Consider the following 25,588-nt stretch of genomic DNA (forward strand, 5'->3'; position numbering starts at 1 on the left):
CATCTCGCAAATGATCAGCACTTGCCCTGCCTTAAAAATACACTATTCTAATATCTAGATGACATATTTCGAAGGTTTACATCCCAAAACCTTACATACAAATTCATTTTCCCTCTTTGAACAAATTTGTATAATGATTCATCAAAATAAACAGCATTGTCAGAGAACAGTTTTGTGTAATTTTGCAAAATTTCTTGAAAATATGAGGCCAATCTGAGTGATTTGACTGACTGGGAACATATTTTTAAATGCTGTGGATGTTTCATCACAGGAGTTCAGAGACATCTTCCTAGTGATGACCTCAAACCCCCACATTGGTTCAGCCAACGTGGAGGTTTCATCACAGGAGTTCAGAGACATCTTCCTAGAGGTGACCTGGCAACCCCACACTGCTTCAGCTGAAGTAAGATTATCTTAATTAACAGTGAAAGTTTCAAAACTTGTCCGACTTGTTCCTGGTACTACTAATTCTTGTAGCGGTGAATGAGGTGTAATTGGCTGCACATCTTCTAACAGAGGTGGAGTAGAGGCATATTTCTTTGTAAAGAAAGAAATTGCCGGCTGGGAAGATTTAGCTTTCATGTATTTTACATGTGTAGGAACTTGAGCATGAGAAATGATTGCTTGCTTACTCATATTGCTAAGTTTGACAGATTTAAAACAATTTACTATATGCTGTGAAGTCCAATTTAATTTTAATGATAAACATACAACAGAGAACAAGTTTCCAATTACAGTTCCATTCACATTTAAATATAATAGTACACATATTAAAGACTAGCTGATGTACCCGTGCTTCGCTACGGAATTCTAAATTTTATACAGAATTCTAGGTTGGGTAGTGTAAACCTTGTGAGCAAGATTGTATTAAGTTGCATAGCTCTTAATGTTGCCCTAGAAGCACGGCGGGCAAGTCACCAACGTCTTTTCTCATATCAAGACTGGGTTAGGGAATTTTCATTGTAATGGTAGGCCAGCTTGCCTACCGTCAGTCACTATAATTTGGAATAGGGCTAAATTGTAATTCCAGACCAGTTCATACTACTACTCCTACTACTACTACTAACTGAGCCTCTGACTTAAGTGCGCACACTGCTCATTCAAAACAGTGCATCAGAGTAGGTATCGAATAGCTGGCATACTATGATGAACCAGTGTGTTACGTACCAGCAGTATCAGAAAATGTATGAACCAGAGGATTGGCATGCTAAAGAAGAAAGTTATCTAACTCCTCAGCTATTTCCCGCCAATATTCAGTTAGGATGTTGGGGAGTTTTCATTATAATGGCAGACACTCACTCTCCGCCTGCCTTTATAGATTCTCAGAAAGACTCTCTTAGTGGTTTTCCCAACTGAAATGAACATGGGTCATTACAATGACGTCGGTAGGAATGGCGCGATTAAAAGCAATGCCTTCATATGAAATACTCGATCAAATGAAAAACCACACATTTTTTCACTTTTAACGAACAGTACACTCTTATCATAGTCGGTACGGTAAAACTGAATAAAACATAAATGATCGGAAATTATATTCTCTATAACTAACAGTCCAAAGCTACAGAGCTGGAATGACCAAGACGCAGACATCCGTGATCCGCGAACAATTGTCCTTTTTTTCGGCGGGGGTGGGGGGGTGGGTGGGGGGGGGGTGGTGTTCAAATAGTAGATAGTCCCAGGGCAAAAACTATGCCCGTTTACTTATCGGCTTCCTCGGAGTACCTGATGAGTCGGAAAATCTCTGTTCACTATACTGGCGGGGGAAGGAACTATCTGACGTGGAGGCAATTTTTCCTCCAAGCCAGAGAAGAAACCACATCTTCGCTGTTAATTTGGAATAAAATTAATGTAGATTTAATGAATAAAGAGGAAGAAGCTTTTCCTAAGAAACAGCTCTTTTCAAGGTTGAATTTTGAGTTATTTAGTGAATTCTGGTACTATAATTTGGAATAGGGCTAAATTGTAATTCCAGACCAGTTCATACTACTACTAACTGAGCCTCTGACTTATGTGCGCACACTGCTCATTCAAAACAGCGCGTCAGAGCAGGTATCGAATAGCTGGCATACTATAATGAACTAGTGTGTTACGTACCAGCAGTATCAGAAAATGTATGAACCAGAGGATTGGCATGCTAAAGAAGAAAGTTATCTAACTCCTCAGCTATTTCCCGCCAATATTCAGTTAGGCTGTTATACTCGGTACGCAGCAGTAATCCCATCTATCGGAGTTGAATGTCAGCATAAGAGACAAAGAACATTACAACAAACAACGGTCAGTGTAATGTTATTGTTGATCTATGTTACGCGCATTCGATATTGTAGGCCGTCACATTATTAATTGTCTTCTAGTTCTGAAATACCACTCTTATCATAGTCGGTACGGTAAAACTGAATAAAACAAACGATCGGAAATTATATTCTCTATAACTTTTGTTATGTTGTACTTTTCCATAGGACCAAGAACATAGGTATTTAAAAATGAAATTTTAGGTGCCTTCCCCTAAACTACCATTTCACCCAAGGTGAATAACATTGTTTATAGCTTAAACTGTAGTTTCTTATTCCCCGACTCTATATACCGATTATCATTAAATTCTGTTTACCCATTTTGTCGGGGCTCCGCATTGATATGGACTCGGCAACAAAAATTCAAATTCATGAATATCTGTGTTATCATAGCCGGTACGGTAAAAATGCATAAGACGTAATGATCAGAAATTTAGTTATGTAGTATTTATCGATATGACCACTAATAATATAAATATTTGAGAATGGTATTTTAGTCCTTCCCCTAAACTACCATTTCCCTCAGCGTGAATAAAATAATTTATAGCCTAGATTGTAGCGGCTCACCCACCGACTTTACATACCAATTTTTATTAAATTCTCTTCAGCCGTTTTCTCGTGATGCGTGTACATACATACATACAGACAGACAGAAATTACGGAAAAGTAAAAACTGCATTCTCTTGTTACTGTGGACATGATCGATACAGAAATACCATTCTTTTCAAATTCTGAGCAATGTACAGACAAAACTCTTATTTTATATATATAGATGATGATCATGATATTGAAACATGGTAAACATGCAAAAATGAACATTATGATGGTAACAACTTCATGTAATAATTATCAGTAACTTAGCTACTAAGGAACTGACCACATTTTACTTTCCTTAGAGCCTAAATCATAAGCTTGAGCTGGGACAAAATTTTGCTTCCTACTTGTTCATGGCCATGCTATTATACTTACTGCATATTCTGTGAAGTGGTAAATGAAACGGCATATAGCTTTTAGTGCCGGGAGTGTCCGAGGACATGTTCGGCTCTCCAGGTGCAGGTCGTCTGACTTGACTCCCGTAGGTGACATGCACACGCCGTGATAAGGATGAAATTATAACGAAGACGACGCATACACCCAGCCCCTGTGCCAGCAGAATTAACCGATGATGGTTAAAATTCCTGATCCTGCCGGGAATCGAACCCGGGACACCTGTGGCCAAAGGCCAGAACGCTAACCATTTAGCCATGGAGCCGGACTGTGGAGTGGTGAGATATATTAACTGGCTGTTCTGGTATTTTCAACTTAGAATGTAAGTAAACATCATACTTTAATCTGTGGGACATTGAATTTTAATAATGAAGGAAAATACGAATTATCAAGGATGCGATTTACACAAGAAAGATTATATAAGCTTAATTGCGGTGCATTTCTTGTGAAAAAAATACCTAGGGAAAAAATGCTACAATAGTCTGTCTCAGCAGAAAAGATCACCAAAAATTCCAATCAAAAATATCACCCGGGAAGATTTCCAGTCTTTCTCAATATTTTTTTCGTTTTGTCTATTTCCTTGATAAACATTTTTCACAGGCTTTCCATGATTTTTTTAGAATGTAGACATCCTGTGAGTTATTGTCGATTAGTTTGATGGAAATGTTGATTTTTTTCCCCTTTCTCCTACTTGTTTTACATCACGGTAACCGTGGCCTTACTTGAGATAGAACCCCAGTATTTACCAGGTGTGAGAAAGGGAACACGCAGAAAACCATCTTCAAGGCTGCCGAGAGTTGGGTTCAAATCCACCAACTCCTAAATGCAAGCTCATGCATCCTATGTGACCCACACCGTGCAGGCAACTCACTTGGTATTCTTGAAAACTAAAATTATTTGATGTGACCTGGATACACGAGATTTTTCTACAATTAAACGCATTCTGTGGTCATAAATGTAAGGGAGGAAGGAAGTTATTTTTGTTGCTTTCAAATTCCTATATTGTTGGTGATCTGTTCCTATCTTAATTTTTATTTTGCATGTTTTGGTCCCATGATGATGTATGGTAGGTCAGTGACATTTTCAGCATAGCCTATTTACAGGTAAATTGTACGCATATGTTTACCACAAAATCATAAGCACCTGGAATTACATATTAATTATTAAAGCACAAAATATTATAAAATTTCAAATGTAAATAATATACCGGTACTTACAATTTGTAAAGTCTTTCCAAATCTTGAAACGACTCTTTTGTTAAACTGGTGATGGCATTGTTTTGAAGGTCTCTAAAATAAATAAAAAAAAGAGAAGTTTGTAATGAAAGCAATGTGATCATTGGTATCTCAACACAATTAAAATATGGAGAATATTTAAAGACATTTCAAATGAGAGGAAACACTACCTATAAAATTATACTTAAAAAGAGACATTTTTTGTATCTTCATACCTCCATGATATATATACATATGGAAATAAACCATGATATGCATACAAATGGAAATAAAAACAGACATGCATTGAAAATAAACTTTTTTTGCAACAATTAAGGAAAGAAATGAAAAGCGTTCTTTGGACACTCAATACGTGATGTGGTTACACACGTTTCATAATCAAAGTGGTCTCTGGTTATACACTAAAATGGCTACCTGGTAATTAAGTGTCTTAATAAGGAGTATTGCTATCCCTCGCATGGATAACAGCTTCACAACGCCTTCTCATGCATCTGACATGGAACTGCACATTCGGCTGAAGCAAACATTTCCACTTATCCATGAGGGTGTCTTCAAAAGTTTGTAGTGTTTGGGGTGGTGGATTTCTAGCTCGGAGTTTTGCTCCAGTTGGTCCTAGACTTGTTCGATCGGATTCAAGGTGTGACTTCTGCGTGCCCACTCAATCACACGTGGTACTAAGATCTCTTCAATATACCACTGGGCAGTTATGGATTTCTTGTGAATCATGAGATTGGTTTTTGTGTCAAGCCTTGTGCCTGCCCATACCATAACAGATCCACGTCCATAAGTAATGGTACATTGTACAGCTGTCAGATGAAATCACTCTCCACACCTTCTCCAGACTCACAGATAACCATCAGAATGACAGAACACAAAAGGAGATTCATCCCAGAACAGCACAGGATGCCAGAGTCTTAGCTGGCGGTGCGGGTGATATCTAGCAATCTGTAGTCTCCTACCACGATGTCGTGTGTACAGTGTTGGTATTTAAGCAGGTGGTTAGGATCTTAAATTGGCCTCTCAAAGCCAGTTTCCGACTATTTGGTCACTAACTCATACTCAAGAAGCCTACTGTAAGTCCACTAAAGTGCTAATCGTGTAACTTGGCAGTTTCGGAGAACATGTACATGCACAAAACGATCCTGCCCTGGGGTTGTTTTCCTCTGGCAGCCTGTGCTGTGGGGCTCGTAACACTTCCAGTCACCTAGAAACAATTCCACAGATACCATATCGACCAAGCTCGATAGCTGCAGTCGCTTAAGTGCGGCTAGTATCCAGTATTCGGGAGATAGTGGGTTCGAACCCCACTGTCGGCAGTCCTGAAGATGGTTTTCCGTGGTTTCCCATTTTCACAAAATGCAAATGCTGGGGCTGTACCTTAATTAACCCCACAGACGCTTCCCTTCCCACGCCTAGCCCTTTCCTGTCCCATCGTCGCCATAAGACATATCTGTGTCGGTGCGACGTAAAGCAACTTACAAAAAAAAAACACATGTATTCTCAGCAACCCTTAGCATTCTGCAATGCATCACGGCGGTTACCCTTCTTGAAGCAATAAAATTGCACAAGTGGCTTCACTGAAAAACAACTACGTTCCCCGTCACCTACCTTAGTCTGAACGAACAACCAAGAATGACAATGGGGTCCTCTTGTGTAAACAGGACACGCTATTACCATGGAAGCCCAATTCTCATCCCACTATGCATTCGTACAATGGAGTTAAGAACGTCTAAAATGTATCCAAATTACTTGTTTGAACAGTGTATTATGCTTTACATGCAATTCGGAAACCAATAAATCTTTGGGCTATGACAGTGAATACAAACAAAAGAGAAAATTCAGACATATCAAGATGAAACAAGAAAATTTAGCCCTATAGAAGTGTCATCTTTATTTTTAATCACCAATAGGTAGCAGGTAGGGACCCTCTTCGGAGGCAGCCCTATCCAGGGAGTGGCGCCCCTGCCTATGTGAGTCCCAGAGCACACTGACCCGGTGTGTAACATCTGGTATGGGTCCCAGCTCAGGGTTACGAGTGAAGACCTCAACGGCATCTACGGCGGAGAAGGTGGACTTCGGAACGGCGGAGATGGCGGAAGGGGCATACCCGTAGCGTCTGTACTCCAGAGGAGCGGCTACGAAAGGCGCCTGTCTCCATGTTAGGGGCGGCCTAATTTTGAACCTGGCAGTAGGTATAAAATGCCTTTGGGTGAGGCGAGCCCATCGTAACAATAGCCTATATGGACAAAGCAGATATGGTGCCTCGGAAAAGGTTAGGGCGTCCCCTGCTAAAAGCGACGCGCAGCTCTTCAGGTGCTGGGGGAACTGTGAAAAATGGGCAACCAGCACCAAACTACATCAAAATTGCAACAGTTAATGTACTGACACTGACGGGAAAGGCAGAAGAACTGGTTGACTTCATGATAGAAAAAGATATAGCCATACTTGGACTGTGCGAGACCAAGAAGAGGGGTACAGGGGAGATCCCTCTGAGAGAAGGATACAGGCTGTATTACAGCGGAGGATCTGAAGCAAAAAATGGAGTTGCCATCATACTTAGAAGAGAAATCCAAGAATATCTGGAATATACAAAGTACATCAGCGATAGGATGATGATGATGAGACTCCAGTTTGAAAATGGCATGAAAGATCTATTTCAGTTGTATGCCCCACAAACTGGTTGCACAGATGAACATCTAGAGGACTTCTTAGAGGAAGTGGAGAGACAGATAGAAGATAAGGAAGTACTATTGATGGGAGATCTAAATGCACAAGTTGGAATGGAAAGACAAGGAAAGGAAGATGTTGTAGGGCCCTTCGGATATGGAAATGTAAATCCAGAAGGCGAGTTGTTGGTGGATTTTTGCATGAGGAATCAAATGATTGTTGGAAACACCTGGTTTAGGAAGAAGAACAGTCAGAAGATTACAAGGTATGGCTGGGGAGACAGACGAACAAAGACCATGATTGATTATATAATCATAGAGAAAGAACACCGGAAGAACCTTGTAGATGTAACAGCCATGCCTGAAGAAGCCTTTGGTGGAGATCATACAGTTGTGATAGGAAAACTGAAAGTTGGAAAGATTGAAAAACCCCAATTAAGAAGAGAGAAAAGAATTAAAATATGGAAGTTGAAGGAGAAAAGCATACAAGAAGAATTTCAAAGGGAAATAATACCCTTGGTACCCAGGACAGAGGTGGGGAATGTTGAAGAGGAATGGAAAATATTTAAGGAAGCACTGGTTGGATGTGCAGAAAAGGTGTGTGGTAGAACATCAGGAAATGTGAAAGACAAAGAAACACACTGGTGGAATGATAGGGTAAAGATTAAAGTGAAGGAAAAGAAAATGGCATGGAAAGCATGGAAAACATCTAAGACTGAAGAAAGTAGAAGAAAATATGTGGAGGCAAAGAATTTGGCCAAGAAAGTAGTGGAGGAAGAAAAGAGGAAAAGCTGGGCCTTATTCACACAGAAATTGAGAGATGATACGCAGGGCAGCAAGAAATTACTGTATGGTATCTTAAGAAACAAAAAGAGAGATCAAGTAAACACCAGATTTGTGAAGGATGAAGGTGACATAATTTTAACAAAGCCAGAAGAAATAAGAAATAGATGGAGAGAGTATTTTCAGAAGCTGCTGAACATAAGAACGGATGACAGTCATTCAATGGACGACCAAGAAAGGCAATTAGTTGACGAAGAAATGGATAAAGAAATTACAATGAATGAAATTGAAATGGCAGTAAGAAAGATGAAGAATGGAAAAACTGCTGGAATAGATGAAATTTCAGTGGAGATGATAAAGGCAGCTGGAGCCGTAGGCCTGCAGTGGACATATCGGGTTCTCAGGAATGTCTGGGAAAATAAGGAGGTCCCTGAGGATTGGCAAAAAGGAATAATCATCCCAATTTTCAAGAAAGGTGATAAGAAAGTTTTGAAGAACTACAGGGGAATTACTCTAATATCCCATGTTGCTAAGATAATGGAAAGGATACTGGAAAGTAGAATAAGGTTAAGGGTTGAGAAGCAGATACAGGAAAATCAGTTTGGTTTCAGAAGTGGAAGGTCAACAATAGAGCCCATTTTCATTATGAGACAACTAATGGAAAAGCATTGGGAGTACGGGAATGATATGGTGATGACATTCATTGATATTGAAAAGATATATGACAGTGTCCCTAGGACGAAAGTTTGGGACAGTCTGGTGCAAAAAGGAATTGGACAGGGATTAATAAAAATGATCATGGCATTGTATAAGGAATGTTGCAGTTGCGTGCAAACACAAGTTGGCAGGACAAGTTGGTTCAAAATAACTAGTGGGCTGAGACAGGGAAGTGTTCTATCACCAATCTTGTTTACAATAGTAATGGATGACATCATTAGAACAGCAAAAGCAGCATATGGAGGAAGAGAAATGAACATGATGTTATTTGCAGATGATATTGTGATTTGGGGAGAAGAAGACAGGAAGGTTCAAGAACAATTGAATGTGGTGAATGGGAAGAATGAAGAATGTGGATTGAAAATAAGTGTAGAAAAGAGTAAAACTCTTGTTATGACTAGAGGGGAGAAAGAAGGGAAAGGTCAAATTAGACTTGCAGACAAGCCCCTGGAAGTAGTGGAAACGTTTAAATACCTGGGGAGTGAATTAATGGAGAATGCTCGACTGGATGCTGAGATTAGTAAAAGGATTCAAGCTGGAAGTTGTTTCTATCATAGTGTAAGAAATATGTTATGGGACAAAGATGTGCCAATGGAAGCAAAGGATACTATGTACAAGATGTATTACGTACCCATAACAACTTACGGAGCAGAAACTTGGACAATGACAAAGAAGGATGAGAGTCGAATACAGGCAACCGAAATGAAATTCTTGAGGAGTATGATACAGAAGAGTAGACGAGACAAAATAAGGAATGAGAAAATCCGGGAAGAAATTGGAGTGGAGAAAATGAATGATAGAATAGAGAAGAGCCGACTAAGATGGTTTGGGCACATAAAGCAAATGAGCGACGAAAGAATGCCAAAAAAGGTGATGGAAATGCAAATCCAAGGAAGGAGAGGCCGTGGACGACCACGATTGAGATGGAAGGATACCATCCAACGCAGCATTATAGAAAGAAACCTGGACTGGGACACAGTGTTGGAGGAGGAGTGGTGGAAAGACCGAAGAAAGTGGAGAGGAACCATATTTGCCCCTATCCGGCTACAGCTGGATAAAGGGAAATGATGATGATGAGAAGTGTCATCTAGAAAGTCAGTGGCCAGAATGAAATGGTCTGCCAAAATCTCTAAATCTGTAACATTTTGGATTACCTTAAATCTGAATACACTATGTCAATCAATAGCTGGCTTCAAAGAGAGTTCTTGTGATAATTTGCTAAATTTTAATTTCTTATTTTTAGAATTTGCATTCCGTCGCACCAACACACAGAGGTCTTATGGCGACGATGGTATAGGAAAGGGCTAGGAGTGGGAAGGAAGTGGCTGTGGCCTTAATTAAGGTACAGCCCAGCATTTGCCTGGTGTGAAAATGGGAAACCATGGAAAACCATCTTCAGGGCTGCCGACAGTGGGGTTCGAGCTCATTATCTCCCGGATGCAAGCTCACAGCTGCGCACCCCTAACCACATATGGCCAACTTGCCTGGTTGCTAAAATTTAGTGAGGAATTTATTGAAAGTGGCATAAACCAATTAAATCTAGAAATACGGGGGCATTTTTTAATATTTATTTATTTATTTTTCTATCTATCCTATTTCAACTTTCTTACCAACCAATCTACATTATTTTCAACAATGTTAAATTTTATAATGATATGCTGACGGTACGGCCTCTCACCGCTGGATACCGTGGTTCAAATCCCGGTCACTCCATGTGAGATTTGTGCTGGACAAAGCGGAGGTGGGACAGGTTTTTCTCCGGGTACTCCGGTTTTCCCTGTCAACTTTCATTCCAGCAACACTCTCCATTCTCATTTCATAGGATCCATCAGTCATTAATAAATCACTCTGGGAGTGGCGACCCCATCGTACTAATAGCCTATATCTGCTTCATTCATTCCATTCCTGACCCGGTCAATGACTGGAAAACAGGTTGTAGGTTTTCATTTTTTTTTCATGCTGACGGTAATAAATTAGCATAGGAAAATAAAAGCTTTAAGTCCATTATTCATGCAAAATCATACAATATCAACTGAAGTAGGGTTTCACAAAATAAGGCATGAGCACCTGGCAATGGAGCTTGTCCAGAAAGGTATCTTCTAAGACGGAAATATCTCAAAGGTGTCTACCATTGGTGGTGACTCTCTCCGTACTGCCATAAAGAATTGGGGGACAATGGATGTTCATGTTCATAGCATTCCTGAAACTGTGCGTGTCCCTTGGGTGATGCCAAAGAACGGTTACTGTAGGAACAAAGGGATTGCTATCACCTAATCCAAAGAACACACCACAGCATCCAAGACTTATCACTTGAACTGAAGCAGCACATGCACACATCTAAAGGCCTTTATGAAAGCCATGCAAAGGCTTGATCAAAGGTTTGACTCCCTGAAGAGCTCTCCACAGCTTCCACCTAAACAATGAAGGCATAAGCAGAAAAAACAAGGGGAAATGTTACACAAGATCTTTAGAGAATGCAAAGTAGATGTATATATAGTACAGCGGGCAGTTAAAGCTACAACATGAGCAGCCACAAGATACTGTAGCATAGATGCTGCAAAAGCCCCTGAACTGGCATTATGATGCAGATCAGCACTGCTGCCATGCCAACTGACATGATATTCATGTGACGCTAGTGCAATTTCGTACCACCAAGCAGGTTTAGCACCTTATGCCAAAAGAAGATTACTGTTTCTTCTAGTTAACTGAAGTTAGTGTTTGTATGTGAAATTTATCCAAATTAAGATTTAAAAATACAGTATTGGTAAACAGTGCATCATGAAATACAACAATGATGGTTTTATGCAATAAATGCATTTCATAGATTCAGTACAGAATACAACACAGAATTACTCATAATATTTGTTAGTTTTATTTTATAGTGTGACTTCTATTAGTCTAACTCATTGGCCGAATGGTCGGTGTACTGGCCTTCGGTTCAGAGGGTCCCAGGTTTGATTCCCGGCTGGGTCGGGGATTTTAATCGGGTTTGATTCACAGTCGGTTTGGGGATTTTAATCACTTTTGATTAATTCTCTGGCTCGGGGACTGGGTGTTTGTGTCTGCCCCAACACTTTCCTCTTCATAATCAAACAACACACTACACTACCCAACACCACAGAAACACGCAATAGTGATAACATCCCCCCATACAGGGTTGGCATCATAAAGGGCATCCGGCCGTAAAACAGGGCCAAATCCACATGTGCGACGCAGTTCACACCTGCAACCCCACAGGTATGGGAAAAGCTGAAGGAAAAGAAGATGTGTGACTTCTATTAGAGCTGCAGTAAGCTAGAATTTAAACAACAATATATTGTACTGGATTCTATTCTGCTAAATGCTAGTTTAAATAATAATTTTTAAGTACTGTAATATTTTTAAAAATGTGTAGCAATTGGAAGCAATTCCAGTGATCTTCCACATCAAGACTTTCTAGAGAGCTGTCGGATAGAAGTAGCAGATGATCTCACTAGCAGTCTGGACAAGAAGAGAAGGAACAGATGGACAAAAACAGTTGAAGACTAGATTTCAAGAATTCACATAAAGAAACCAGGAGACCAATCCTACAAAATACAAGCACCTGAAGAAGGCAAACCGGACAGAATAGATCATCATACAGATGTCCACAGCTACACTGGGCAAAGCAAATTCCAAAATAATCAGAATATTTATGTTATCTTGCTAGTGGTTTAACGTCGCAATAACACGCAAAAGATTTTCAGCGACGCAAGGATGGGAAAGGGTCAGGACTGGGAAGGTAATGTTTCTGGTCTTAACCCATTGCCATACTCATTTTAATGTACTGAGCATGCACATGTATACCATTTTTTCACGCATAAGATACAGTTTTACACTACTTTTTATACATGTAATCTGCAACATACTGAATTTTAATCATGACCTTGTTTGATGTGATGAAGTGCAGCACCCAGAAGAACAATTTGTACGTTTTCATCGTGTGAAACACCCTAAAACACTCCTGGAAATGCAAAGCCACCAAATACTTTCATAGCCATATGTCATTACAACTGTTTTGCCGGTCTTGCTTTCAACACAGTCACAGCATGGTTTACGGTTATAAGTCTTGTGAAATGTTCCCTGTGAACTCATACAGGGTGAGTTGGAATTTTTTTCTATGATTAACTGATTGGCAAAACTGATTCTTTCAGTAGCTATCTCATCCCATGGAGTTGTGAATCACATGTTGGGAAATGTGTAGAGGGGAAGGATCTGGAGGGAGGGTCCTGTTTATGAAGGATTTTATTCCAGAATTTCATATAAAATCATTATGATTTACTCCATTCCCAGCCACCTTCCTTTGTCTTCTTTTGTAGGCAGGATGGACTTCATTATCATTATTACTTTCAAACTTTCAAACATGCCATCAGTAACGTGAATTTTTTTGTTATGCTGCTATAATTTTCACTGCTAGCAAATAAAATTGATTAATTTTCTAAAAATACATCACTGCCCAATTCACTCTATCCCATAATATACGTTCGAATTCGTTGCTTGAAATACAATGTTTACTAGTATCTGCCATTTCTGCTAATTATCAAGGAGGTAATCACCCTACTTGGAGAGCGATTACCTGCTGTGTGATGCAATCTGTGATGTTCATTCCAACTTCAAGAGAAAGAGAGAGAGCAGATTCTCAGTTTACAGACTGTATACTGCATGTCATGCAATCTATGGACAGAAGGCTTGAACCAGTTGCAGAAAGTTTACCTCTCAGCAGACCGCCTGCCAGGCGTCTGTGTGTGAATGGTCACTGCACGCATGGCCGCCTGGCAGGCGGCAAAGTATGCCAATGAGTTAATTAAGGTACAGCCCCTATTCACCTGTTGTGAAAATGGGAAACCAGAGAAAACCAACTTGCTTATGGTGGGATTCAAACCCACCACCATCCCCCGAATGCAAGCTTCATGGTAGATATTTTTCTGAATGTGCAAAGATAGGTTACAGCTACTAAATTACCTTCTTTCTTGTTGTGCGGACAGTATGCACCATGGCCATAGAAAAAGACTCTCAAAGGGAGTGTGGCCAAAGAGGCCACTATTCTCATGACAAGAAATTGGCCTGGATGTGCAAAAACAGGTTACAGCAACTAAATGACCTTTTTCTTCATTGCCATGCAGACAGTATGCTCCTTTACAGGTTCTATTTATTTGTGCTTTTATTCTGCAGGTGTTGGTAACAGAGTATACTTAATTCTCATGACTGCTGGGAATTACGTCGCATCCCACTTTACGTTGGCCAATAGCAACGCTAGTAGTAGCTACTTAAGCAATGGAAAATGCCGTGTGCTGCTCTTTATTAGGTTATAAAAGTAAATGTACCTCTGGGGGGGGGGTTTCCTGAACATCGTGTTTCAAGTTTCCCCTGACTTTCCCTGACCTACTAAGAAAATTTTCCCTGACTCATGAAAACTGAGTGACAAGTTAATTTGTCTAACAGCATATCTGTCCCCATAGCTGGACTAACTCACTCTCCACTTTCTTTTTTTAAACTATTTACAACCGGGCGAGTTGGCCGTGCGCGTAGAGGCGCGCGGCTGTGAGCTTGCATCCGGGAGATAGTAGGTTCGAATCCCACTATCGGCAGCCCTGAAAATGGTTTTCCGTGGTTTCCCATTTTCATACCAGGCAAATGCTGGGGCTGAACCTTAATTAAGGCCACGGCCGCTTCCTTCCAACTCCTAGGCCTTTCCTATCCCATCATCGCCATAAGACCTATCTGTGTCGGTGCGACGTAAAGCCACCTAGCAAAAACTATTTACTGAAAAACAATTACACTGATGGCACTTTACATAATTATAAACATAATAAATATTTTAATGGTAACATGTACATTTATGTTATTTCCAAGGAAAAAAGTTACAACTGACTTATTAATAGAGTGATTCAAATATGAAAATTATTTTACCACAGTAATCCAATACTATTCATGTGGATTTAAAGGACTCTTGATATCAAAAGTTGTCTACAACAAGAAGAAATTAACATGTATTTGTAGTGTATGTAGGTAACATATGAATGAAGGTGTTTTCAAGTACCTTAATTAATTACAGTAGTTCCATATGTCAAGAAATAAAATATAAAAAACTCAATTTTAATAAACACTGGAATTATATTTAAGTTATTAAAAGATATGAATTAGAATTTTGGAAAACAAGGTAAGAATCAACTTTTCAATTGAGTAATTCAATAAAAGGTACACTATAGCATATATAAAAATTAAACTTCAGTAGCCTAACAGTGACTCGAGAGAATTTTTTTTACAACTAGCTTTGCATCGCACCGACACAGATAGATCTTATGATGACGATGGGATAGGAAAGACCTAGGAGTGGGAAGGAGGCAGCCGTGGTCTTACGGTACAGCCCCAGCATTTGCCTGGTGTGAAAATGGGAAACAACGGAAAACCATCTTCAGGGCTGCCGAAAGTGGGTTTCGTACCCACTATCTCCCGGATGTAAGCTTACAGCTGCACACCCCTAACCGCACGGCCAACTCACCCAGTCGAGAGGATTTAACCCAGATAAGGCTGAATTAATTTTTGTTAGCATCTACTTTCTTTTTCCAACAAAATACTTGAAAGCATTCAAATGAACACAATGAACTTCGTTTTTTTTCTGTCCAAAAGTTTTCGAAAAGCTGCTGATCCTTCTGGAAGGACGTCAGCTGGATACATATGCTCTGAACCGTTTGTGGGAAGAACAGAAACTGTGTACTTAGAAGACTTCTGACACAGGTTCTAGTGTGATAATGAAACTTGAAACATGAAGGGATACCTCACATTTCACACGTCGTTTTCTTCATACAGTGACAGCAGTGAAGCTGCTACGTTTCTTCCATAACTGTATTTGTAGGCAAGTCTGCTTCAAAATGTCCCTTCATATCATACCTGGAATCAATTCTTTACATGGCCTTCCTCTGGTCAAACCTACCTGGCGATCTGATTCTAGGGATAGCTGTTGTGATCCATCGGCGAAATGCTAAATAGTCTAGCCTACCTCCATTAGCTGGGTAGAGCTGCCAAGCATCAATGCAATGTGCAATTATGGGAAATTACCATTTCCTCTGATCGACACCCAATAGGGAGAAATGTACTGATTTGCTCGATCAATACCACTAATGTGCTTATTATAATTGTTAATGAACCTTGGTTGGTCAATTAGTGTCCATTTCTTCCGCTGCTCTGAATAAAGTGGCATTCAACGAGCTCAAGTGACAGTATCAAAATTAGTGACCACAGTAACCACACTTTTATCATTCCATATAGCTACTAATATGGAATCTGACGTCAAAAGTTCCTAAAGGCTTCTTTTTCATGTCACTTCCCTTCATTATGTCACAGTCCTTGCTGATTCATGATGATAATGATGATGATTGTTGTTTAAAGGGGCCTAACATCTAGGTCATCGGCCCCTAATGGTATGAAATGAGACGAAATTGAATGACAAATTAAAAGTCCAAAATCCTCCACTGACCAGAATTCAAAACATGGGGACAAAGAATGAATGGATGGATATGAAGTTAAAACAATCAGTGGATCCGACCCCCAACGTCTCGCATTCACAGAATGTGAAACAAGAGTATTATTGACCAAGGGACTGCCTCTGTAGCATAATACTGAATTGATGATGCTTTTAGTGTAAAGGGGGCCAAAATCCAAGTCATCAGCCCCTCATAATGGTACTTATTGCTAGGAAAGTAGAACCATGGTATTTGTCATGTTGCGGTACTAACTGAAAGTAGCGTAGACTCGTGGCATTCCACACAGTATGGTACTACTCACAGGTAATGAAATTCACACATGGAATACAGACCTATGGTGTTTTGCACACTGCGGTGCCATTTACAGGCAACGCAAACCTATGGTCTTCATCACATACGTGTATTAACCACAGGGACCCGCACTATCCTGTGGTGTTCCTCATATAGTGGGTACTAATCATAGGCAAGCCAGAACCATGGTGTCTCTTCTAGTGGTACTAATCACAGGTACTGTAGAAGCCAGCAACGCACTCTGTTGCTACTAATCACAAACCTATTTGGTACCTAACATAGTGGCACTATGCGCAAGTAAAAGCGACCCATGGTGTTCCCCGCATGGTGGTACTAATCACAAGTAGTTTCATGGTTCCAATACAAACGTCCCTTGGTCGCCTCTTTTAGCTGCCTCTTACGACAGGCAGGGGATACCGTGGGTGTATTCTTCATCTGCATTCCCCACCCACAGCGGGTTGTGTGCTTTTTCCACGAGAGGTATTTTATTTCCCTCAAGTCCGCCGGCCAGCCGGTTAGGACCCCCTATCCGCTACCTGGGACTATCACCTCTCCTCCTGCTACGCCAGTGTAGTAGGTTCGTGGCCTTGCTGGTTCAGTCAGTCTTTATCGTAGCAGTGGCCATATTTCTTCTGCATAAGTCTTTCAGAAGGGGTTGTGAATTTAAAATTGCCAAAACAGATTCCTTATGAAAGTTCTCAATCTGGTCAACATACGTCATACAAACACTAGCCTACATGCCTACATCCTTGTCGGAATACGTAGTTTTGCGGCAGTATTCCAGCTCCCTGATAAGGCTCAAACCATTACACATACCTGTTGCTTGGTTGCCCATACAAGGGGAGATGAACGTGACATATCTGAATAACTGCGGTACAGATGATAGGCCTATATTTTGCTAACATAAGGAATAGAAGAAAAGTATGCTCGCAAAAGCTTTGCAATCAAAGTCCTGTGGTTAACGGCTGACGTCCTTGTGGAAGGATGCTTACAAAACATCAAACTAGACCACCGGATATCTTTGTGTAAACCCGTATGACTGGTTAGTCTGTTCAAGGAACCTCTTGAGATGCCATAACATTGATCATTTCCACAAACAATGCAAACATCAAGCAAATCTACTAACCCAAGTCATCCATTTTTAGTAACTCGCTCATTTAAGTTACTTCTGAAAAAGTTGAGTAAACAAAAAAGAATATTGCACGGCTATTCTGTTAGAATGCGTTGTGTGGACAAGGTAAATAGGTGCAAATTCAGTCAACAAAAAAAAACCCACATACAATAAATGAATATTTTCCCACCTCAGCACACATCCTTCTGGAAGGACGTCACCTTTATCTGGGTTAAATCACTCTTGAGATCAAAAGCAAGAAACTTGTGTGTGTAACGTAGGTGAATAAAGCGAATTCCACTAGCCTAGGTCTATACTCAAATCAGTTTTCAAATTTGATGACAAATCAGTCGAAATAAGATAGGAATGAAAAAGAAACATTTGCACTTATCGAAAATACTGTTTTCATTTTGATTTCTCAACTTTTCTTGTTTTTCATCCAACTCTTTCCATTGTAATTCAATTTCCCTTCCATCCATTTTCTTCTTTTCCTCTTCTGATTGATTTTCTTTTTTCTTTTCCAAGTATGACTGATACCTTCTTCTTGCAGCTCAGATCGAGGACAGCATAGTTCTCTTGATAGTAACATTCCTCGAACCACCAACCTGTTCCACACTATCACAAGTTATTCTGTCCGTAGTGTAACGGTTAGTGTTATTAGCTGCCGTCCTCGGGGGCCCGGGTTTGATTCCCGGTACTGCCAAAAATTTAAGAATGGCAGGAGGGCTGGTAAGTGGTTGAAATGGTACATGCAGCTCACCTCCAATGGGGGTGTGCCTTGAAAAGAGCTGCACTACCTCGGGATGAGGACACGAGTTTACTTACTTTACAAGTTATTCTTCTAGAAGATTTTCGACTAGTAAATGTTCATTGACAGGAAACCCTGTCCTTTCCTTTCTAATTTTTAGAACTGGCTTTACGTTGCACCAACACAGATAGGTCTTATGGCAATGATGGGATAGGAAAGGGCTAGGATTTGGAAGGAAGCGGGTGTGACCTTATCTAAGGTCAGCATTTGCCTGGTGTGAAAGTGAGAGACCACGAAAAACCATCATCAGGGCTGCCAACAGTGGGGTTTGAACCCATGATCACCCGAATGCAAGTTCACAGCTGTGCACCCCTAACCGCACGACCAAGTTGTTTGGTAAAGCCTGTCTCAACAAATACATTACCATGGGATAAAATGAAATTATACACCAATCTTCACATTTCTCATCTTCTCCTAAATGACTGTAGTAAAATTTTAGAAAAAGAGTTATTAATTTGTTTGCTGATACCTGCATTGTTCTGAGCTTCCTCCATTAGGAAACAGAACTGTCGTTTGACTTTTTCAGCAATTTTATCACAGTATTTGTAAAAGTTCCTGAGCTCACGAGCTCCTCTATTGTAAGATTTTTGTGAGCTTTTGAACTCCCTGGTTGTAATGTTTTAAGCTTATCAGCTCTTTGGGTAAAGTGTTCCTTATTTTCTTCATGATTAAAAGATTCTAGCACAGGAAAAGGAAGAAAATATTTTTTTCTCAGATTTTGCTAGCAATACTTAAACTTTGATTTACGCTTTATCCAGCCATTCACCCCACATGCTTCTTTCCCTCTCTGGACCACTAAAAACGTGGTAACAGAAGGTATTGAAGGTCTTTTTCAATATACACTTTAACAAATTTGTCAATGTGATCATATATTTTATGAGCTTGATTAACATAGCATCATTTTCCAACCATCTTATTCCAGTGAACTTGTACGGAAATGTGGTGCTTGTTGTTATGTCTGCAGATTTAGCACGCTGAGAAAGGCATCTTTAAAAAGAAGGTACAGAGATCTAAAAAAATGAAAAAGGTCCCAGTCAATTTTGGAGATCTCAGTTTTCATGGCTCCATTCACTGTACGCAAACTGCATATGCCTATATCAAGAAGAGATTTGCCCTCAGGGTTTAGCAACTGCAAATGATTTTCAAGTTTTAAAATAAAACTAAGGTTAACATTTGCCCATCCATTGAAGACTTGCAAAATATTTCCTAAAGGTAAGGAGAGTCCATGTATAAACCCATCTAATAAGTGATCTGAAGTTGCCCTGCCTAAAAACACACTATTCCAATACTTTGTTGATATTTTTGAAGATTTCATCCCAAAACGTTATACAAAATCCATTTGTCCTCTTGGGCAAATTTGTTTAATGATTCGTCAAAACAAACAACGTAGTCAGAGCACTGTTTGTCATTTTTCAAACTTTCTCTAAAATATGGGGCTAATCCACGATTTATAACATAGGAAGCCTTGGTCTTGCCCATAGTAAAGTTTTGAGCAATTTCACTGTCTGGGAACATTATTTTGAATGCTGCAGAGGCTTCATCACAAGAGTTGAGACATCTTCCAATGACAACTTGGAGAACCCGATGTAACATTATCTTCATTCACACTGCAAGTCTTTAAACTCGTTTAACTTGTTACTGGCATTGCTGATTCTTTTGCACCTGTGGATGTAGTGCCAACTGCTGGTTGCACATCTTCAAGTGGAGAATGAATACATCTCCCTTCTACAAGGATTTTAAGGTATGATTCATATCTATTTCTTCGCGAAGTTGTATGTTGTAAGCTGGAGTGTGTACACTAGGTTCTACCTTGATTAGGTCTGGGTAGCGACAAGACCGTTGGGCTTGATTGGTTAGGTCTGGCTAGTGACAAGACAATTGGGGCGGGGGCAAGGAAACGGGGTCTGGGGGCTACGCACCCAGGTTAGGGCTGTGAAGCCGCCAACAGGCCTCCAGCATCTCTTGGGACAACATTGGCTTGTGACAAGACCTTTATAATCCACCAAAAACCACTGATGTTGACCGGTTAGGTTGTGATCCACTGAATACCTCTGACAGTGACAGGTTAGGTTGTGATCCACCAAAAGATAGCGATCTTAACGGAATTAGGTTAGATTCGCTTAGGTCCAACAGAATTTCTAATTGATTGACTGTAGTAATTGAAATTACTGTTGGTGACAATGGCTGAATGCAATAAACGGTGCCGCTTCTGTACCCGGTGGGCAGACTTGGGGATGATAAAAATCATATAAGAATGATGTGCAACAATGCCTTAAGTAGCAGAAAGGAGAGATCCTTCCTTCATGCTTGCCAGAAACCCACCATCCCGCCCCAAAAAGTATTCTTACTTATATAGAAGAATTAAAACTGAGACTGTGTAAATGAGATGATAGCGACCACGTGCTGTGTTCCTATTGGCCGGCTAATGTTCGCGAAGAGCTCCTATTCGCCAGAGAAGCTTTGTAATGTCTCCGACAGAGCTCGCATCATGTGCAAGTACAGGGCTGCTATATTCGCTAAAAGTAAGAGAACCATGTCCTAACTCGATGTAACCTATCTTTGCAAATCCAGGCCATGCTCTGTCATGAGAAGAGTGGCCCCCTTCGGGAGCCACACTCCCTTCGAGAGGCTCTTAACTATGGCCGCGGCGCATACTGCACGGCAAGAAAAAAAATGTAATTTAGCAGCTCTAACCTATCTTTCCAAAACCAGGCCAAGCTCTGGTCTTGTCACTAAGAATGCGTAAGTTGGCAAGCCTCCCGTGTGTTACGTGACGTCGTCCGTGTCACGCCATGTTGGATGTCTAACCTCACTTTCGCACACCGGGTAAAGAAGCTTTACCCAATAAACATAAATATTGAATTAATTATTGGTCTACAGAGGTACCAACCTTTGATGTTGATTATCAGTAATCGCCTTCTTGATAATGACACCCCTTTTGCCCTTCCCTCTAGCAATCTATCTGAAAGTATATCATATTACACAATAACATTAGCACACAACCTGTTAGTTATGTGATAAAACATTCCTTGTAGCTTGTTTCTCACGCAACAGCAGCTTTTCAGTGTAGGTTTTCTTGAAGCATCCTTCCCACTCTGATGGCATTTTCATCTTCTGAACCATAAGCGATTCCAGTGCAGATGTGCTTAATGCAGGTCTCACTTCTTTCTCAATCTTTCTGTCAACTGTCAGTGCACTTAACACAGCAAATACAACATTACTGAAGCTCCTTCCTTCACAATGAATTTTACAACGCTTATGGGTAGCAAAAGGAAATCACGATCGAATAAGTATCATTGTCAATTCACAAGCATTGAAATGAGGACGATTTAGGAGAAATGTTCAATCCTTTCGCCTTCTTTTCTTTTTTCCCGTTGAAAATTATTTTCCTGATAATGTCAGCTTTTCCGTAATAATTTCCCCTTTGACCGTAATTCCGTAATCGTGAGGTAAAATCCGTACTAATTACGGACAATCCGTAATAGTTGGCACCACTGGGTCTATCAAGGTTTCGTCCGGAATATACGCAAGGAGCTGGCGAACCAACAACATACATATCATACATTGTTTACAGCAAACAGTAAAAATAGATATTCTTTACAGAAAAGAAATATCCAGTCAACTATAGTTGCAGTGAACATGGGTTTTCACTATTATTGTGCAAAATAGGGACAATATTGTTAACTAGCACAGTAAAAAAAAACACACACACACCATTCAACAGCGACTCATGAATGATGACAGGCAGGTTGTCCAACCTCAGCAATCTATGTTCTGGACTACCTGTATTTGTCCTCTACTGTGATTCAGCAATTTTTGTTAAATATATATGTGGCTGAAATGAAGGCAGATAAGCTATATGGTCTCGTTTTTATAGCAGGAGAGTGTCGTGGTAACGAAATTCGTGATTTGGGTTTCATGTTCTTTTTATCGTTCCTCAAATTTATGTTGAAAGCAATTCAGTCACATACAATAGTAGCACCTTGTGCAATAAATACGAGTTTTTAATACCTTTTTAATGAACATCTTAAAGCTGCTCTCCCAAAATTGGGTGAATCCATCACTCGCCTAATGAATGAATGCTTGCGGCAAGGTAGGATACCAGACAACTGGAGAAAATCTACTATTAAAATGCTATATAAAGGCAAAGGTGATACCGCAGATCCCAACTCATATAGAGGAATAGCGCTAGAATGTACTCTACTAAAGACTTTAACTTCATTAGTGGGTAAACGTCTCATTAAACTGGTGGAAAATAACCTACCGGAGTCGCAATTCGGATTTAGAAAAGGAAAATCAACTACTTTAGCTATCCGCTGTCTCCAGAATGACATAGAAGAAGCCTTAAAGAAACCAGGGGGTAAATTGCATGCCATCTTTATAGATTATTCGAAAGCTTTTGACACCATAAGCAGAACCATACTGTTAGAAAAAGTGGAGAATTTCATTGGTAGTACGAACTACCTTATACCGCTGATTAGGAACTTACTGCTCAACAATTCAATAGAAGTAGATGATGGCATTACCAAATCTATTATTTTGGAACAAACAACCGGGGTATTACAGGGAGACCCGTTAATTCCATTATTATTCATCATTGCGACAGCAGACATAGTAGATTTGGTAAACCAGGAAAGCGTCCAACTATTAATGTACGCTGATGATATGGTCTTAACATCAACGTCAGAGAAGGAACTCCAGGAATCATTCAACCAAATAGTAGGCTGGATAAAGAAAAATGAGCTCAAACTGAATGTAGAAAAAACAGTGTCCATGACGTTTAGAAGAGGGGGACCTCATGGAATCTTCTATTATGAAGACCAAGAACTTAAGTCCGTAAAGCATTTTAAATACTTGGGTGTAATTTTTCAAACCCAAGGTAATGTTTTCACCCTCCATCTCATAGACCGTCTAAATGCATCTATGAAAGCAATATCAGACATTAAGCACCTGAGAAACTTGTCTTTAGAAACGGCCATAAAACTCTCATCTAAAAATCAGCCCTATAGCAACATATGGCTTGGAAAACATTTGGGAACATTTGAGTATGAAACAGTTAGATAAAATCGAGAAGTTGAAGGCAATCTACTTGAAACGGGCTCTGTGCCTCTCCAAATATTCTCCTTCCCGGCTCGTGTATGAGCTATCCAGAGAGGGATTTTATGTGGAAGAGCTAAGGTTACAGTTGTTACTTCCAGCAACAACACCCTATACACATCTGCTTCGAGACCTACGATCGAAGAAGGTTGACATCTGGGAAGATTTCTACTCTACCGATGCCATGCTAAATCGCGAGTGGGTTCAAGGTGGATATGAACTGCGACACCTGCTGACAAGGTTCTCCGTTCATGGGTTCCATTATAAACTGTGTAATATAAAGCGTCATCATGAACCAGGTTTGAACTGTGTATGTTTAAGATGTGGTGCACACTGTACTAGGTACCATGTTTTAAATTGTAAACAGCGATCAGAATCACTGGTGAAATTTTGCAACGAAGACTAATGATTTATATAGTAATTCTTTGCACATTGTGCGCGTTAAATAAAATTAATAAATACGAGTTGATTCAAAATGCTGTCTGTCTTAATGGTAATTTGTGAAACTTACAAATGATCTGTCCAGTTGGGGAGATCCTTTGGCACTACTAGGTCTCATCCGCTGCAAGCCTATATATAAGCCTTAAATCTTAAAATCGACACATCACCAGGAGGCAAGTTAAATTCGTGTAAGATGTAAATAAATGTCAGACAGGATAAGAGGAGAGAGGTGGAGTACAGGTGGCAGGAGAAGGAGATTGATGAGATTTTTTAAAAAGTACAATGTTAAAACTATTCCTTCTTCCCTTCCTTGGACAATAGTTTCTGTATTAGAATTATAGCAGGTGTATTCCCATGGTAATTATCACAGAATGGTTTGTGTGAACCAAGCCTGCGGTCTGCATAGCCTGTTTATGTGATGATATTTCTGCTTCTTATATATAAACACTGACGAACAAAACCGGTTAAAACGACAGATGTTGATGAACACTTCATACGACAGAGGTACATAGACAAGATTCAGTAATCTACCCTTCACTCGGAAAGTATCAGTCAGATGACCCAGGGCACCTAAATTAACTTACGATGAACTAAAAATTTGTGAAACTTACAAATGATCTGTCCAGTTGGGGAGATCCTTTGGCACTACTAGAAGGTCTCGTCTGCTGCAATCCACGAACTTTCCCAGACATGAACAAGAGGAAGGGCACTGATTGTTTTCCACTAAACTCTCAGACGAAGACATCAACCACACGAAATAACAAAAAATAACTCGAAGCAAAGTGGGGCTTGCCATATTGGACAACCCCCACTCCACTCAGAAACATTCGCGATATTTATTATTCAAGTTTTCACACCATACCCTTGTTAACACCTACATCGTAATAGCTCACAAATGTCACCACAACTCAAAACATTTAGTTCGAAAACACTGGTAAAAGTACAACGGTATTGTAATGCATGTTGCATTAAGCAATAAGAACTTCCCATTAACTTCAAACGTAGATCAGAATTATGAGTTATCTTTCTGCTTCAAACTTCAACTAATGTTTTCCTCATATCTCCTTGGATTCTGCAGGTAACCGTCCATTGCAGAGATGTTAGATGACAAGAGGCTGAAGCGAACTACCAACATCAAAAACAGTTCAAGGAATAATTAAGTTAAACATTACATTTTCTTCTATCTTAATCACCATGTTAGGTAAACAAAACTTTGTCTGAAATATAGTATTTAAAAAAAACCCACAAAGTTGAAATCGAAGGAATAAAATCAAACCAACGAATTATTAACACTCACATAAAGCCGAACAACGTATTATATCATTAGTGTTATTGTATTTACGACCCACTAACCACATTCTACGGTTTCCGGAGACGCTGAATTGCTAGAATTATGTCCCGCAGGGGTTCTTTACGTGCCAGTAAATCTACCCACAGGAGCCTGACGTATTTCAGCAAGACCGACTCCAAACCACAGAATGTTACTGTCGATCGTTCAAAAATAGCGAATCGAGTAGCCGGACTTTTTGGAAACATGGGTTTGTTTTGAGTTGATATCTCTTAATTTTTAGCTCATAACACCAGACCAGGAGAGCAAATTTTTACGAAAAAAACACCAGCTTCGTCACACACATCTTTCATTGTGAACTGTTGCCGACAACT

The 25,588-nt window shown here is 40.0% G+C and overlaps 1 protein-coding gene across 2 annotated transcripts in view; it reads right to left on the bottom strand.

Annotated features, from left to right (window-relative positions):
• Nucleotides 1–25,014, bottom strand: part of LOC136864354 (leucine-rich repeats and immunoglobulin-like domains protein 3) — a 238,509-nt gene extending 213,495 nt beyond the window's left edge. For both annotated transcript variants that reach the window (XM_067141239.2, XM_067141237.2), the window contains exons 1-2: nucleotides 24,538–25,014; nucleotides 4,493–4,564 (exon numbers count right to left, since the gene is read on the bottom strand). In XM_067141239.2, the coding sequence (XP_066997340.2) occupies nucleotides 4,493–4,564; nucleotides 24,538–24,722 (257 nt within the window). In that variant the 5' untranslated portion in view covers nucleotides 24,723–25,014. The remainder of the gene's footprint in view (nucleotides 1–4,492; nucleotides 4,565–24,537) is intronic.
• Nucleotides 25,015–25,588: the final 574 nt, after the last annotated feature.

Source organism: Anabrus simplex, chromosome 2 (genome assembly GCF_040414725.1).
Source record: "Anabrus simplex isolate iqAnaSimp1 chromosome 2, ASM4041472v1, whole genome shotgun sequence".
NCBI classification, from domain to species: domain Eukaryota; kingdom Metazoa; phylum Arthropoda; class Insecta; order Orthoptera; family Tettigoniidae; genus Anabrus; species Anabrus simplex.